Source organism: Neophocaena asiaeorientalis, unplaced genomic scaffold (genome assembly GCF_003031525.2).
Source record: "Neophocaena asiaeorientalis asiaeorientalis breed wild unplaced genomic scaffold, Neophocaena_asiaeorientalis_V1.1 scaffold40, whole genome shotgun sequence".
NCBI lineage: Eukaryota > Metazoa > Chordata > Mammalia > Artiodactyla > Phocoenidae > Neophocaena > Neophocaena asiaeorientalis.
Window position 1 is genome coordinate 14,375,125 of NW_020185335.1, and position 12,786 is coordinate 14,387,910.

The following is a 12,786-nucleotide window of genomic DNA, read 5'->3' on the forward strand; positions in this document are numbered from 1 at the left end:
CCGAGGTGCAGGCACAGGCAGGCCCCGAGGCCGCTTCATAGGGTCTGCCCATCTCAGAGGGCCGCGGGAAGGTGAAAGCTAGCGCAGAGCCACATCCTGGGCTCTCTGGCAGCCTCGGGAACCAGGCTGACTGGGGTGGGAGTGTTCACAAGGCCCCAGGAGCCGATTTCAGGGAAAGCAGCCCAGACCCCTGCGTCATGCAGACAGAGCCATGGCAACCCTCGACCCGGGGGCGCAGGGCACCCCACTCTCAGGAGCTGTGCGCGTGGGGACGGGACCAGGAGCCCCGGGGGATGTGCCAGCCCCTCTGAATCAGAGGACAAGGGCTCCTCATGGTGTCTGCGTCCCCCCAAGATCCTGCCGGGCTTACGTCACACTCACCAAGGCTTGGCCTGGGCCCGGGCATGGGAACCCACAGTCTCTCAATGCCCAGCTTGGAGATGGCAGCTGGGGGCAAGCTGGAAAAATGCCAGAGCCTCAGGGTGACCAGGCCGCGCCCTGCCCAGTGCTCTCCCTCCTGCCTCTGCCCACGGGTACTCCTCCCAGGACGCTGACTGTGAGAAAGTGATTCCCCAAACCAGGGTGGGCGGGTGCCCACTGTGCAGGAACCTTCCACCTGGTCCCTCCTGAACCCTCTGGGGTTCCACATAACGGTCGTGTATGTGGTAAAGCGCACTGCACAGGTTACCCCCAAAGTTCACGTCCCCCCGGAACCTCAGAAGGCGACCTGCTCTAGAAAAGGATCTTTGCAGATGGAATCAACGCAAGGATCTCAACGTTGAGACCGTGGACGAGGGTGGGCCCTAATTCCCCGAGAGCGTCCTTATAAGACACAGAAACACGGGGGCCACGTGAGGACAGAGGCAGAGTGATGCAGCCACGAGCCCGGGAACCACTGGAGCCGGAAGAGGCAAGCACGCTCCTCCCTCCAGGTTCCAGACGGAGCCCGGCCTGGTTTTGGACTGCCAGCCCCAAGACTGTGAGGGGGTAACTGCTGTCGTTTTAAGGCCCTGGTCTGTGTCCTGTGCGGCCCCTGCCCCACAACACCCCCGTTTCCGCTGTGCCTTCACAGGCAAGGTCAGCACATGCCACAGCCGGGGCCTTGGATCCCGCCTCACCATCACGGGCCAAGCGAGCAGGTGCTTGGCCGTGGGACTGAGCCCCATCTGAGAGTCAGCTCTGTAGGACCCCTGCCCTTAGCGGGTCTCCTGCTCTACCCAGAAACCAGGCACCCTTGGGAGGCTGCATCCCACAGCTGGCTTGCCGCGGGTCCCTCTTTCCCGTCTCCACACCCCGGGCTGAGCGCACGGTGTCTGGTGCCTATTCTCCGCTCTGCCTCGGGGCGGGGGTGGTGACGGTGCCCATTCACCGTGGCCAGCGTCTGTCTCCGGTGTCGTCCGTCTTTTAAACTCCTGGAGGAGCTGCCCCGGGGCCTCAGGATCAGCTTCAAGCCTCAAAGGACCCTCTCTGCACTGCACAGGCTGCAGAGACCCCTGGGCACAAAGTGTGCCCAGCACAGGGCTGTGTGGCTGCCGCCCCGTCCTGCTGCGGCCCCATCCGAGCAGCTGACCACCCAGGGCATGGGTGAGCAAGGTCGGCAGGGAGAGAGCCAACTTCCAGGCCTTTGGTCTCATCCCCGAGGGCAGCACAAGCAAAGCATGTGACTTCCCATCTGTGATGACTCTGGACGCGGAATCTGCAGAGCCACGCAGGCTGATCGAAAGGTCTCAATTAAAAACAATCAAAGAGCACCCGGAGGGCTTCCCTGGTGGCGCAGCGGTTGACAGTCCGCCTGCCGATGCAGGGGACGCGGGTTCGTGCCCCGGTCCGGGAAGATCCCACATGCCGCGGAGCGGCTGGGCCCGTGAGCCATGGCCGCTGAGCCTGTGCGTCCGGAGCCTATGCTCCACAACGGGAGAGGTCACAACAGTGAGAGGCCCGCGTACCGCAAAAAAAAAAAAAAAGAGCGTCCAGAGGAAAGAGCCACCCGCGTCCAAGCCCTCCCGCGGTGGCTGAGGGGTGCCCATGTCTGCCACGTGACCTGCTGCTCTGGGCATTGGGCGAGGAGCAGACTGGCCCGCCCTCCCCCTCGGCCCTGCCCCTGTCTCCTGGGGCACAGGTGACCGTGGGGGGAACTGAACCCCAGCCACGTGGCCCCCGTTACAGCACCCTGCGGTCCCAGCATGACCCTGAGCCCCTCTGAGACGGCCTCCATCACAGGGCCCCTAAGTCCTGCACTAGGGGAGGCCGAGCCCGGGAGCCCCCGAAATGTCTCCCCTCCCTGTGAGGACAACAGCCGGGCTCACAGGCCGCCCGAGCTGCCTGCCCACAACCCGAAGACAGTTTCAGGCGGCACCAAGGCCTGGGGCCACTGTGGCTACTGTGGCCACTTCACACGTGAGGACACCGAGGCTCTAGCAAGCGAAGGGCCCTGCTGAGACCCAGACCCTCCCAGGACGAGGGTCTCCTCCCTGCCCCCCAGTGCTCTGGCCACTGGCTGGGCTGCCCAGGGCCTTCCCCACCAGCTCCGGACACCACCCTGGGACAGGACGCAGGGTGGGCCGTCCCTCGAGGGAGCTCTCGTCCCCGCACACAGTGCCCATCGTCACAGGCCTTGTGGGGTCACGACTGGACCCCGACCCTGCTACAAGCCGGGCAGGGTCGGGCCACCACTGCTCTGTGGCCTGGGGGCCCACTAACCTAAGAACTAAAACACACACTGTCAAGTGACTGCCAGCTGAGTCCCAGCCCTGCGGGCACGCTGGCCTTCACAGCTCCATCGGGGCCTCCCCACTGCCAGGATCCCCTTCGGCCCAGGTGGACCCCTGCCACCCCTGCCCTAGGTCACTCCATGGCAGTGCCCGGACACACATGATCAGCACAGGGGCCAGGAGCCTCCACGCCCAGCTCTCCCGGACACGGGGGCCTATGTCTCAGCGCCAGGTGATCTCGCAGGAACTGCCATGGAGGCCAGGGGCCGGGGCCGGGCCTGTCGGTTCCCCCTCCCGTGAGCTCCCCCAGGGGGCACCCTTAACCTGCAGGGTGACACCAGCTGCTCCAACTGCTCCAGGAGACGCCGGGGGCCCACCCACCGGAGGACACAGCCGAGCAAAACCACAACGGTCCCATTGCGTGTCCTCTAGGAGGGGCTGGGGCTCAAGGGACGAGCCTTCCCCACTCCCACCCTCCAGTCTCAGAATGGCCTGGCCTTGGGCCGTGGGCCTGCTGGGTGTTGTAGGTAAAGGGCCGACAGGGAGAAGTCAAAGCGGGCACGGAGTGCCCTCGGCCCACCGCTGTCACTCAGCCCTGGTCCTCGGGGCGCCCCCTCCACACCACGTGCCGGGCCTGCTTCTCTCTGCGGCCGCCCCTGGCCAAGCCTCCGCCACCCACACTTCATGGCCACCGGGCTCTGAAATGCCGGCCTGATTTCAGTGCCCCCCTCCTGAGAAGGCTGGGGGGAAATCCAGAGGCCTCGTGTGGTGCCAGGCCCCGCATGCGTGCCTCCCCCGGCCTCCGGGCCACCTGAGCCCCTCCCGGGCCCTGCAGAGCCAGCCCCGGCCACACCAACTCTGAGCCTTCATCCAGCCGTCCCTCTGGCCCTCAGAAGGGCCTTCCTGATCGGGGCCGAGCCCTGCCTGCCCGTCTGCGAGTCTCCTGTGCACATGTTTGATGTCCGCACACCAGACACAGCGCGAGCCCCGGACGGCAGGGCCGAGTCCTCAACTGGGTCTCAGCACAGAGCCACACCCGGGGCCTCAGAAACTTCTGGTGAGGGAGGACAGGAAGGCGGGCAGGACTGCGACGAGGACGAGGCCTGGAACAGAGGCCTGGAACCTGGACCTGCCAGGCTCCACGCCCCAGCCCCTTCTGCAGCCCCCAGGCCCCCCTCTGGGCACCAGGCAGGCCAGGCGGGGCCAGGCACTGGTAAAGGGCAGAGACGGCACGTGGGCGGGTCTGCGAGATGCGGGTCATGTCCTCCAGATGCACCGTGGCTCGCAGCCCATCTGGGCACCATCACGCTGAGCCCCTGCCCGAGGGGCCCTGGCCCTTCCGCCAACATTCAGCATGGGATCCTTGGGGCAGCCGCCCAAGGGGTCAGTCAGGCGACTCTCGTGGGGAAAGGGTTGTTTTCACAAAGTGTCCTCTACAAGGGAGGGCGTCCATCTGGGAGGGAAACCAGCGGACAGGAATTTTGCAGACACCGCACTGCCTCCCAGGTTCAGAAAGGAATGGCTTCGGGGGGGAGGACGTTTTCGATGGCAGTAGAATTATAAACACGTTATGTATTCAAGCTGAACAAAGGCGCTCTGCTATCCCTGCTGAAATTTGTTTTTACAAAACTCCGGCCCCCCTACATTCTTCATCAGCCTGTATCTAATCACACCAGCCAAGCAAAACCTTCACCAGCAAGTCCTCTTCAAATGACACTGAACGTGCTCCCCAGCTAGACCGTCTGGTGGGCGCAGGATGGATTTTTCCTCCTACCCACTGGTTTCCACCCATAAGCTCTGAGTGGCAGGGAGTCCCTCAGCTCCCTTAGTGCCCCCGTCAGCACTCCTGGTACCTGGAACCCAGCCCGGCCGGGGTCCTCCGACAAAGTCTTGTCTTTAGGAAGATGCTGGAACCTGAGATCCCAGGAAGCCAGGGGACACAGAGGCTGCTCTCCCCGCTCCCCGACACACGGGGCTACGGGGGTGGGGGCGGTGCTGCTCTGTGTCGTCACGGTGACCTCAGCCCCTACGAGACCACAGATCTGTGGCAGCCACGCACAAGGCTAGCGTGGGCCTGCCATCCAGCCATCCTGGAGAAGCCAGTACCTCCGTTCACCAAGAGACACCCTCGAGAATGTTCCCGACAGCATCCCTCTCAGTAGCCAGAAACGGGGAGACTCCACCTGCCCACAGCATAAACTTCGCGGCCCATTCACAAGAACGCGGCCCAGCGGGAAGACACACTGCCACCAAACGCCACTGCATCGGCGCCCATCGTGGGAGGGGTCGGCATGGCGGGCAGCCATCCACAGGGCACGGGGACCCTGCTGGGGGCTGGGGGCACGTTCCCGTGTGGAAGATCCAGCGGCACCGGCAATAGCGCCTCTCGGCCGTGCTGCTAATGCAGGAGGCGCGTCGCCAAGCTCTCCCCACGAACCACCGCCCACCCCGGTCACCACCAGGCCCACCCTGTGTGGGCAGGACAGTGGCCTCTGCGTGGCGGACCTGTTTCTCCTGCTGCTCTGGGACGGACGACCCGCCAGGTGACGTGCAGCCCACCTAACTCAGTGTCAGTGCTTCTCCCGGGACCGCGTGACGCGCCGACTCCAGTGACACCCGTTAGCTAAGGCGGTGGATTTGGGGCCGGGCGCTCCGAGACGGGGCCCCCTCCCCCTCCCCCCACACGCCCCCAGGCTCAGCAGGGCCTCCCAGGACAGCTGGGAGACCCCAGGGGCTGCACTCACCCTTCCCGATCTGGATGAAGCCGAGCAGGATGATCAAGGCCAGCGCCAGGAGTTTGGCCGCGGCGAAGGCGTCCTGGACGCGGGTGGCGGCCTTCACGCTGTAACAGTTGACGGCCGTGAGCAGTACTGTGGAGACAGGGGCAGCGAGTGAGTCCCGCGGAAACGCGGGCAGAGGGGCCGGTGGGGAGAACCCCAGCCCTGAGGTCACAGGCTGAGAGACAGCTGTGAGCCCAGGTGCCCCCCGGCTGCCAAAAAGGTCTTTTTGTCCTAATGAATGAATTTCAACACGTCACCGCCACCTGAGTCCCTCCTGCAGGAGCCCTCGAGGAGAGCGCTGTGCTCAGAGCAGGCTGAACGCCCACACTGCCATCTCGGGGCGGGGTGCTCAGTCACCTTTCTGCTCCCACCTGACACTTCAGCACAAGTGTCAGGCTCTCCCACAGGCACCCAAACTTCTCAAGGTGGGAACCCTCTCTTCAGAGGGTCCTCGTAGGATCCCACAGGGGCACAAGGGGTGCGGCATCAGCCTGACAAGTCCCGGTGCGGGGGGGGGTTCCACGGGGGCTGAAGGAGATGCACAGCCCAGGCTCCCAGTGGTGAGAATAGCAAACGAGCACGAACTCTGCGGCTGGTGTCACAGCAGATACTAAAGACCCAGACTCCATGCCAGTCACCACCACGGGGAGGGAGAGGAGACACGGGGGGCGGGCAGCTAAGCCAGGCTCCCCAAATGTGCCGACACACGCAGGCCCCGCCTGGGACCCCAGGGTGACCCTCCAAGTGCTGAGCAGAGGTGGAGGCAGTGCTCAGTCTTCAGGGACCTCGCCAGCAGCCCCTCTGCAAACTCACCACAGAACAAAATTAGATGAAAACAAAGGCAACAAACCAACACTCAACACCCGTGCCTTCCTACTCGGTGGTTCCTACCTGTCGGCCGAGTCGCACGTGGAAACACGCACGCCGTGAGGCCAGCGCTCCAGTGCCCACGCCACTGCTGACGCCAGCTACCCAGGGAGATGGCTGGGGCGCAAATGGGGCCTTTTATTCTCGGCAGGCTGGCGGTCAAACATTAACCAGCACAGCCTGGACCCAAGGGAAGGGCGTCTGTCCACCATGCCCCGCACACACCGGCTTTTCCCAAGGGCTGCGGTGGGTGAGAAAGTCTGGACCGGGCTTCCCTGGGCGGGCAGATGCCATGTGGCTTCTTCCCCCAGCTAAATCAATTACGTTTACTTTTACAACGTGAGGGAAAGGCCACAACGAAACAAATCCACGCTATTTAACTAGATGAGACCTGACAGTTCAGGTGTGAGAAAAACAGGAAATGGCCCCCTGAGCTCTGGTTAGGACCGGGGGCCCACACTGCACCCCACCCACGCTTAGTGCTTCCAGAAATTAACTGATACCCAAATACCGCCTGCTGTGTCACTTTCTCTTTGCCGCCCTAAGCCTGGCCGATGCAGTGGCTGACCACGACTGTTTGCTACGCCCTCAGGAAGTTCAGGCTGAAAACTTTCAAAACCAGTTGCTTTTGGCTGCTACCCCTAAACTGAAACCCTCAGATGTTCCCAGACCAGATATGAAGGCAAAGAGCCGTCACAAATGGACCTGGAGTGGCCCTCACTCGTGGGGACCCGGGCCGAGTCTGCACCTGTCAGAGGCTCGTGGTGGCGCTTACACGAGGCTGTGAGAACAGGGGGACAAAGTATCCATGTCACAGCACTGAAGCCATCTCCGGCAGCAGGAGCTGAGCCCGGGCTCAGATGAGGGGGCCGACGTGTGCAAGGGACAAACAGGACCAGTGACCTCCGCCGTGTGGCTCTGGGGTGGACACACTCTCAGTTCGGGCCCTCGGGACCAAGGCAGAGACAGCTGTCCCGTATTAAGTACATCAGCACTGCCATTCCCAGCACAGAAGAGGAAACAGAGGCTCAGAGAGGACCCCTGTACACGGTGCTAGGGGCAGACCCAGATCTCTGAGGCCCGTCTGATCTCCCACCGCCAGGTCGGGGGCGGGGGCGGGGGCGGAGGTTGAACAGCAGAATTACCTTCTCCTGGGCATCCAGGCTGGTGCGACCTGCCACGTGGCTGGGACTCAGGGTGAGGGGGCCTTGGAGGGCAACCCAGGTTCTTTCCCATCACTGGCCCCAGGGAGCCTGTGCACAGTCGCACGTTATGGGCAATGTGGCAGCCCTGAGGCCTTCCCTTCCGGACGCGCCAAGAGGCTGACAGATTGCATCACAGTCCTCCATTCACGCCAGGCAGGAAGCGGGGAGAGCCGTGGCCAAGCCGCACACGGGGAGGGGGCTCTTCCCGCCGCCAGCCCTGCCCGGCTGCCCTCACCGTAACCGCTGCACGACTCACCTGGTCTGACTCACCCCATTTGGGGGTGCACCCCAAGGGGAGCAGGGGCACCTCTCCCCACCTCACAGATAAGGACCTGGAAGATCCAGGAAGGGGGTGTGGCTGGCCCAGAGCCCCAGCGCCAGGGCCATCCCCCTGCGGTGGTCACTGGGGGCGGGACAGACCGAGGCCCAGGGCCCCTCCTCTACCGACGCAAGGCCCTCCCCTTCAGGAACACAGGGTGCCACCCTGCCTGTGCAGAGCGGAGCCCACCCGGCAGGTGTCCGAGCCCCTGTGGACAGAGGGTATTGTTCCTTGAGCTCAGCTCCGTGTCAGAGAGTGGACAGGCAAGGCCGGGCTGGCCGTCTGCAGTAGGGAGGGGAATGGGCTGGATCCCAGAACAAAGTGGACTTTGTAATATTCATTTCCTTTATAGAAAGAAGAACTCAGACATATGATGAAACTTTAGTGTCCACTGACTTCAGCTGATGAGTAAACAAACACTTTATTATCCTCCCTAGTGTCCTTTCTAAAAAACTCTGACATGAAACAGAATCTAAAGTAAATCAGGGGATTCACTAGGACCCGTGTCTCTTAGCCTTAAGGAAAGCAGCGCTGGGAGGCTGTCTGGGAGGCTGGATTTGCCTCTCGGCTACACTGGTTTTAGGCCCCGTCACCTGGACAAGGTGCCTGACTCTTCAGAGCCTCAGCTTCCACACCCGCGGGATGGAGGGGGGTGACAGGGACACGAGAGGCTCCGGGTGTCACACAGGGTCTGCTGCTGCCACTACCACTACTCCCGGCAGTACCCCCACCTGCGCTGCGTGGCAGGGGGACGACAGTCTACCCCAGCGCACCCGCAGGCGGGCTGCTGGGTGAGGCCAGCACACTGGCGGGAGGGCACCCCGGCTGGCAGCCGGCCCCCTCGGGGTTCCCCGTGCCAGCACCCCCAGATAAGCACCCCGCAACAGCTGGGGCCGGGGAGATAGAGCCCAGCGGCCTCCGGAGAGAAGCGGCAGTGGGCTGCGTGCAGAAGGCGGGAGCAGGCGGGGCCTGGCGGCTGGTGCCACGGGCCAAGCGGGAAGCCCGCCCTTCAGGGCTGTGCCTGTCCTGCCCTCATCCCGCCGTGACACAGTCACCTAGCTGGCCTGCAGGGGCACCCCAGCTCAACCTCGCAAATGAGCCGGGGTCCCCGGGGCTGTGCTGGAGGGCCCGCCACCCTCTGCAAAGTCACCGTTCCTCTGCCAACGGACCCACGAACTCGCACTCACACCCTGGCCCACCGCTCCCCACCCCAGGGGCTCCACCCATACCCCATCGTCGTGCCCGAGACAGCAGGAAGCGCTGCCCAGTGGGGGAGGGAGAACCCCTTGGCTGGCCTCCTGGGCTGCTCTCACCCCATGGCCCTGGGGACAGCTGGTCACACTTAGAGCCGGGCCATGAGCGCCAACTCCAGCTGCGGCCTGGCGGACCAGGTGGCTTGAGTTCAGAGTCCTGTATGCAGACCACAAGGGCCACACATGCCCAGGGGGCCACCCGGGCCGAGGACAGGGGCTGGCCCACGGGCTCGGGGATGCACGGCAGCCCCCCCATCTGTTATTTCTCAGGAACCCCCTTGGGTAGCGCCTCCGGGACCCTCCCAGACCCTGAGCACAGGGTGGCCGGCGGGGAGCTGCCACTGCTCCGCCCACCAGCGTACAAATGGGACGGGTGCCACCAGTCTCTGGGAGGGCGCTTATCTGAGCAGTTCCCAAAGGCTCCTGCCCAGCCTCCCCTGACGTGACCTCTCACCCTGGCCTGACCGGTTATCTCACTCTCCAGGCCCCAGGGTCCACCTCCGGGTGATAACTCTTCACACGTAGGCTGCTGTCAGCTGTCAGCCACTGAGGGCCAGCCTCCCAGCCCCCTGGTACATGCTGCACAGCCACAGCTGACTGGCTGTCTCACTCCCAAGGGAGAGCTTGAAATGCATTTTAAAACACCAAAACAAAACAAAACAAAATACAAAAAACACACCCAAATCTTCGTTCCCCGAACCCGCACCCCCTGCAGTGGAAGCGCGGAGTCTTAACCACTGGACCACCAGGAAAGTCCCTCTGCTCAATATTCTGTTAACAACCTAAATGGGAAAAGAATTTGAAAAAGAATAGATATGTGTATATGTATAACCGAATCACTTCGCTGTACACCTGACACTAACACAGCGTTGTTAATCAACTATACTCGAAAATAAAATTTAAAAATTTTAAGTTAAAAAAAAACAAACAAAGAAACCACACACCCAAATCCATTTCCCTCTCTGACAGAGGGTGACACCCTGATGGGATTTATCAGGCCCAGTGACCAGGGCTGCCCCTGGATTTCGTGTACGCCAGTAACAAAATCTTCAACAAACCCGGCAACGAGGGCCAAGTATGAGCACCTGCTGCGTGCTCTGCATCGTTCAGCGTCCTCGGCACTGCCGGGGGTCCCCTCACCCTCATCCCCTCTGCTGACTCGAGGACAAACACACCAGACAACGGCATGACTGACGCCAAGAGAACCATCTGAAAGCAAAGCACCTGGGGACTGGCTGGCCGCCCACTCATGAGAACACCCGTCTACTGTCCCCACGTCTCTGATGGGGCCGCAGCCGTGGACCCTCCCTCGTCCCCGGCCCAGTGTCTGTAGGGACCGTCCCCCTCCAGGATGGAAAGGGGAGTGCAGGTATCACTTGGGTTTCATGCAGGGTCCACGGGTCAGAGCCCCAGAGCCTAGAACCTCACTACCAAGTGAGTCCTACGAAGCCGCCAGTGGCGTCCTCAAATGAGTCTCTGAAAAAGGTGCTTTCTGTACGTGGCTTCACGACGCTTAAGAAAAAGGGCCAATACTTGAGGCAAAGCCAGTCTGAGGCCCAGCGGTAACTGCCACCCCACACAGGTGGGAGGGGCCGAGCCGCCAGCCAGAGGAGCCCCGTTTTACCCGCAGCTCTGCCGGCAGGCCCCCGGCGGCCCCGGAGACAGGAGCGGAAGTGGCTGGCAGGCGGGGCGTGCTGCAGGAAGCCGGGCCAGCCTGGTCTCTTGGGGCAGCAGCTGTCACGGGGCCGGAGAGCAGCAGAAGCTGAGTACTGTGACTGAGGCCGGACGAGCCCTGGGCCCAGGCAGCCGGCCCACCTGCCGTCCGGAGCCTCTACCCGCCGAACAGCAGCACCCGCGGGGCCCCTGGACCCGGAGCCCCGGCTGCAGGTGGGCCGAGGCTCCTCGACTGTGGCCAGGGAAACCCTGGGCTTGAGTGACCCAGGCGTCTGGGAGAGTGGCCAGCAGCGGGGGTGACCACCGACAAAGCGTCCAGTCGCTCTGGCGTTCTTGTCCTGCCTTTACTCTACTGTCCAAAACCGCCCAGCACACGGGGACCCAGGGCCTCCACTCTGGTCCTGGACACCCAGTTATCCACTGGGCTTGGCGAGAGCCCCCTCCACCCCAGGCCCGGCCCCCACGATGGCCTGTGCCTCCACAACCCAGCACCTTCCCCTCCTGCCCTAACTCTGCTGCCTCCTAATAACAGATAGGTCTCCCCCCAACCCCGGAGCATATCAGAATCCCTGAGGACCTCGTAAAACAGGTCCCCGCAACCCAGAGCGTCTGACTGGGCAGGCCCGAGAACCTGCATTTCTCACAGTTCAGGGAGAACCAGTGGGTGACTTCACGACGTGTAATTCACCTTTACTGGCTCTAAGAGAGTGCATGCACAGGACCCAGCTGTACCCCAAACACCTGAGAAGGCCGACCTCGCTTCCAGGCGTGCTCAAATACAGAGCCCGCTCAGGGTGACAGTCCGGCTCCTGACCCACCCAGGACACCACCACCGGCCACTCCAGATCGGAGCCTCCGGAGAGTCTGGAAAACTGAAAGAAAATGAAGGAATTCTCAGGGGCAGGGGCTGCTCAGGTGGGACCAAGGGCTCCAACTCCAGTGTCTGATCTCCGCCAAGAGAGGCAGCGGCCACAGGAGCCAAAGGACGCGACACCTCAGTCCAGTTGGGACGATGCCCCTCCAACACCCCCACCCTTGTCGAGCCACTGATTTCCTGCAAAAAGAATTGCTAACAGGCCGAGTCACATTTTCAAATGCGACCAGCCCTGGAACGTGTTTCACGTTTTCCATTTTTAACTGGGGCTGGGTGATGCCTGGCCACAGAGCTCCCCTTGCTTGGTGGTGGGGGTCTCAGCGCGCATCAGGAACAGGGCTGACACTTCATTTCAAAACACACCAGGACTTCCCTGGAGGAGCAGTGGTTGGGAGTCTGCCTGCCAAGGCAGGGGACACGGGTTTGATCCCTAGTCTGGGAAGATCCCACATGCCGTGGAGCAGCTAAGCCCGTGTACCACAACTACTGAGGCTGCGCTCTAGAGCCCGCGAGCCACAACTACTGAGCCCACGTGCCACACTTTCTGAAGCCCGCGCACCTGGAGCCCGTGCTCCACAACGAGGGAAGCCACCGCAATGAGAAGCCCGTGCACCGCAACGAAGACCCAAACACAGCCCAAAACAAAAATAGATAAATTAAAAAAAAAATAATAAACAAAACATACCAGAAAAAGGCAGATTCAGTTCACTCTGAGATCTGCTGACACCCGAGCCCTGAAGTTAACAGAAACCCCTCAAGTCTCACTTTTTTTGGTTCTTCTGAAGCAGAGCCCTGCAGAATACAGAGGTTCCCAAAGGTCCCCCCGCCTCCAACCCCAGCCTCAAGGACAGCCAGGCCCTTAGGAGGGAGCCCCCCTCCAAGTTGGCCCTGATTTCTAACATGCTGTGTGACCTTGGGCAGGTTACTCAGTGGGTCTGAGCCTGTTTCCTCATCAGCTAAATAGGAATACTGCTGCTGGCCCCACGGGTGCGTTTTAACATGCAGACACGCCGACTGGCACGCCTGCTGAGTAAAGACGTGCTGAGGACGGCTGAGGCTGTGTGTACAGGGGAGTCCGTGGTTAGTCTCCATCCCTGGCTCGC

At 62.3% G+C, this 12,786-nt stretch overlaps 1 protein-coding gene across 1 annotated transcript in view; it reads right to left on the reverse strand.

Annotated features, from left to right (window-relative positions):
* Positions 1–12,786, reverse strand: part of SLC7A5 (solute carrier family 7 member 5) — a 33,006-nt gene that overhangs the window by 13,359 nt on the left and 6,861 nt on the right. The window contains exon 2 of the mRNA XM_024735653.1: positions 5,456–5,581. Within this exon, the coding sequence (XP_024591421.1) occupies positions 5,456–5,581 (126 nt within the window). The remainder of the gene's footprint in view (positions 1–5,455; positions 5,582–12,786) is intronic.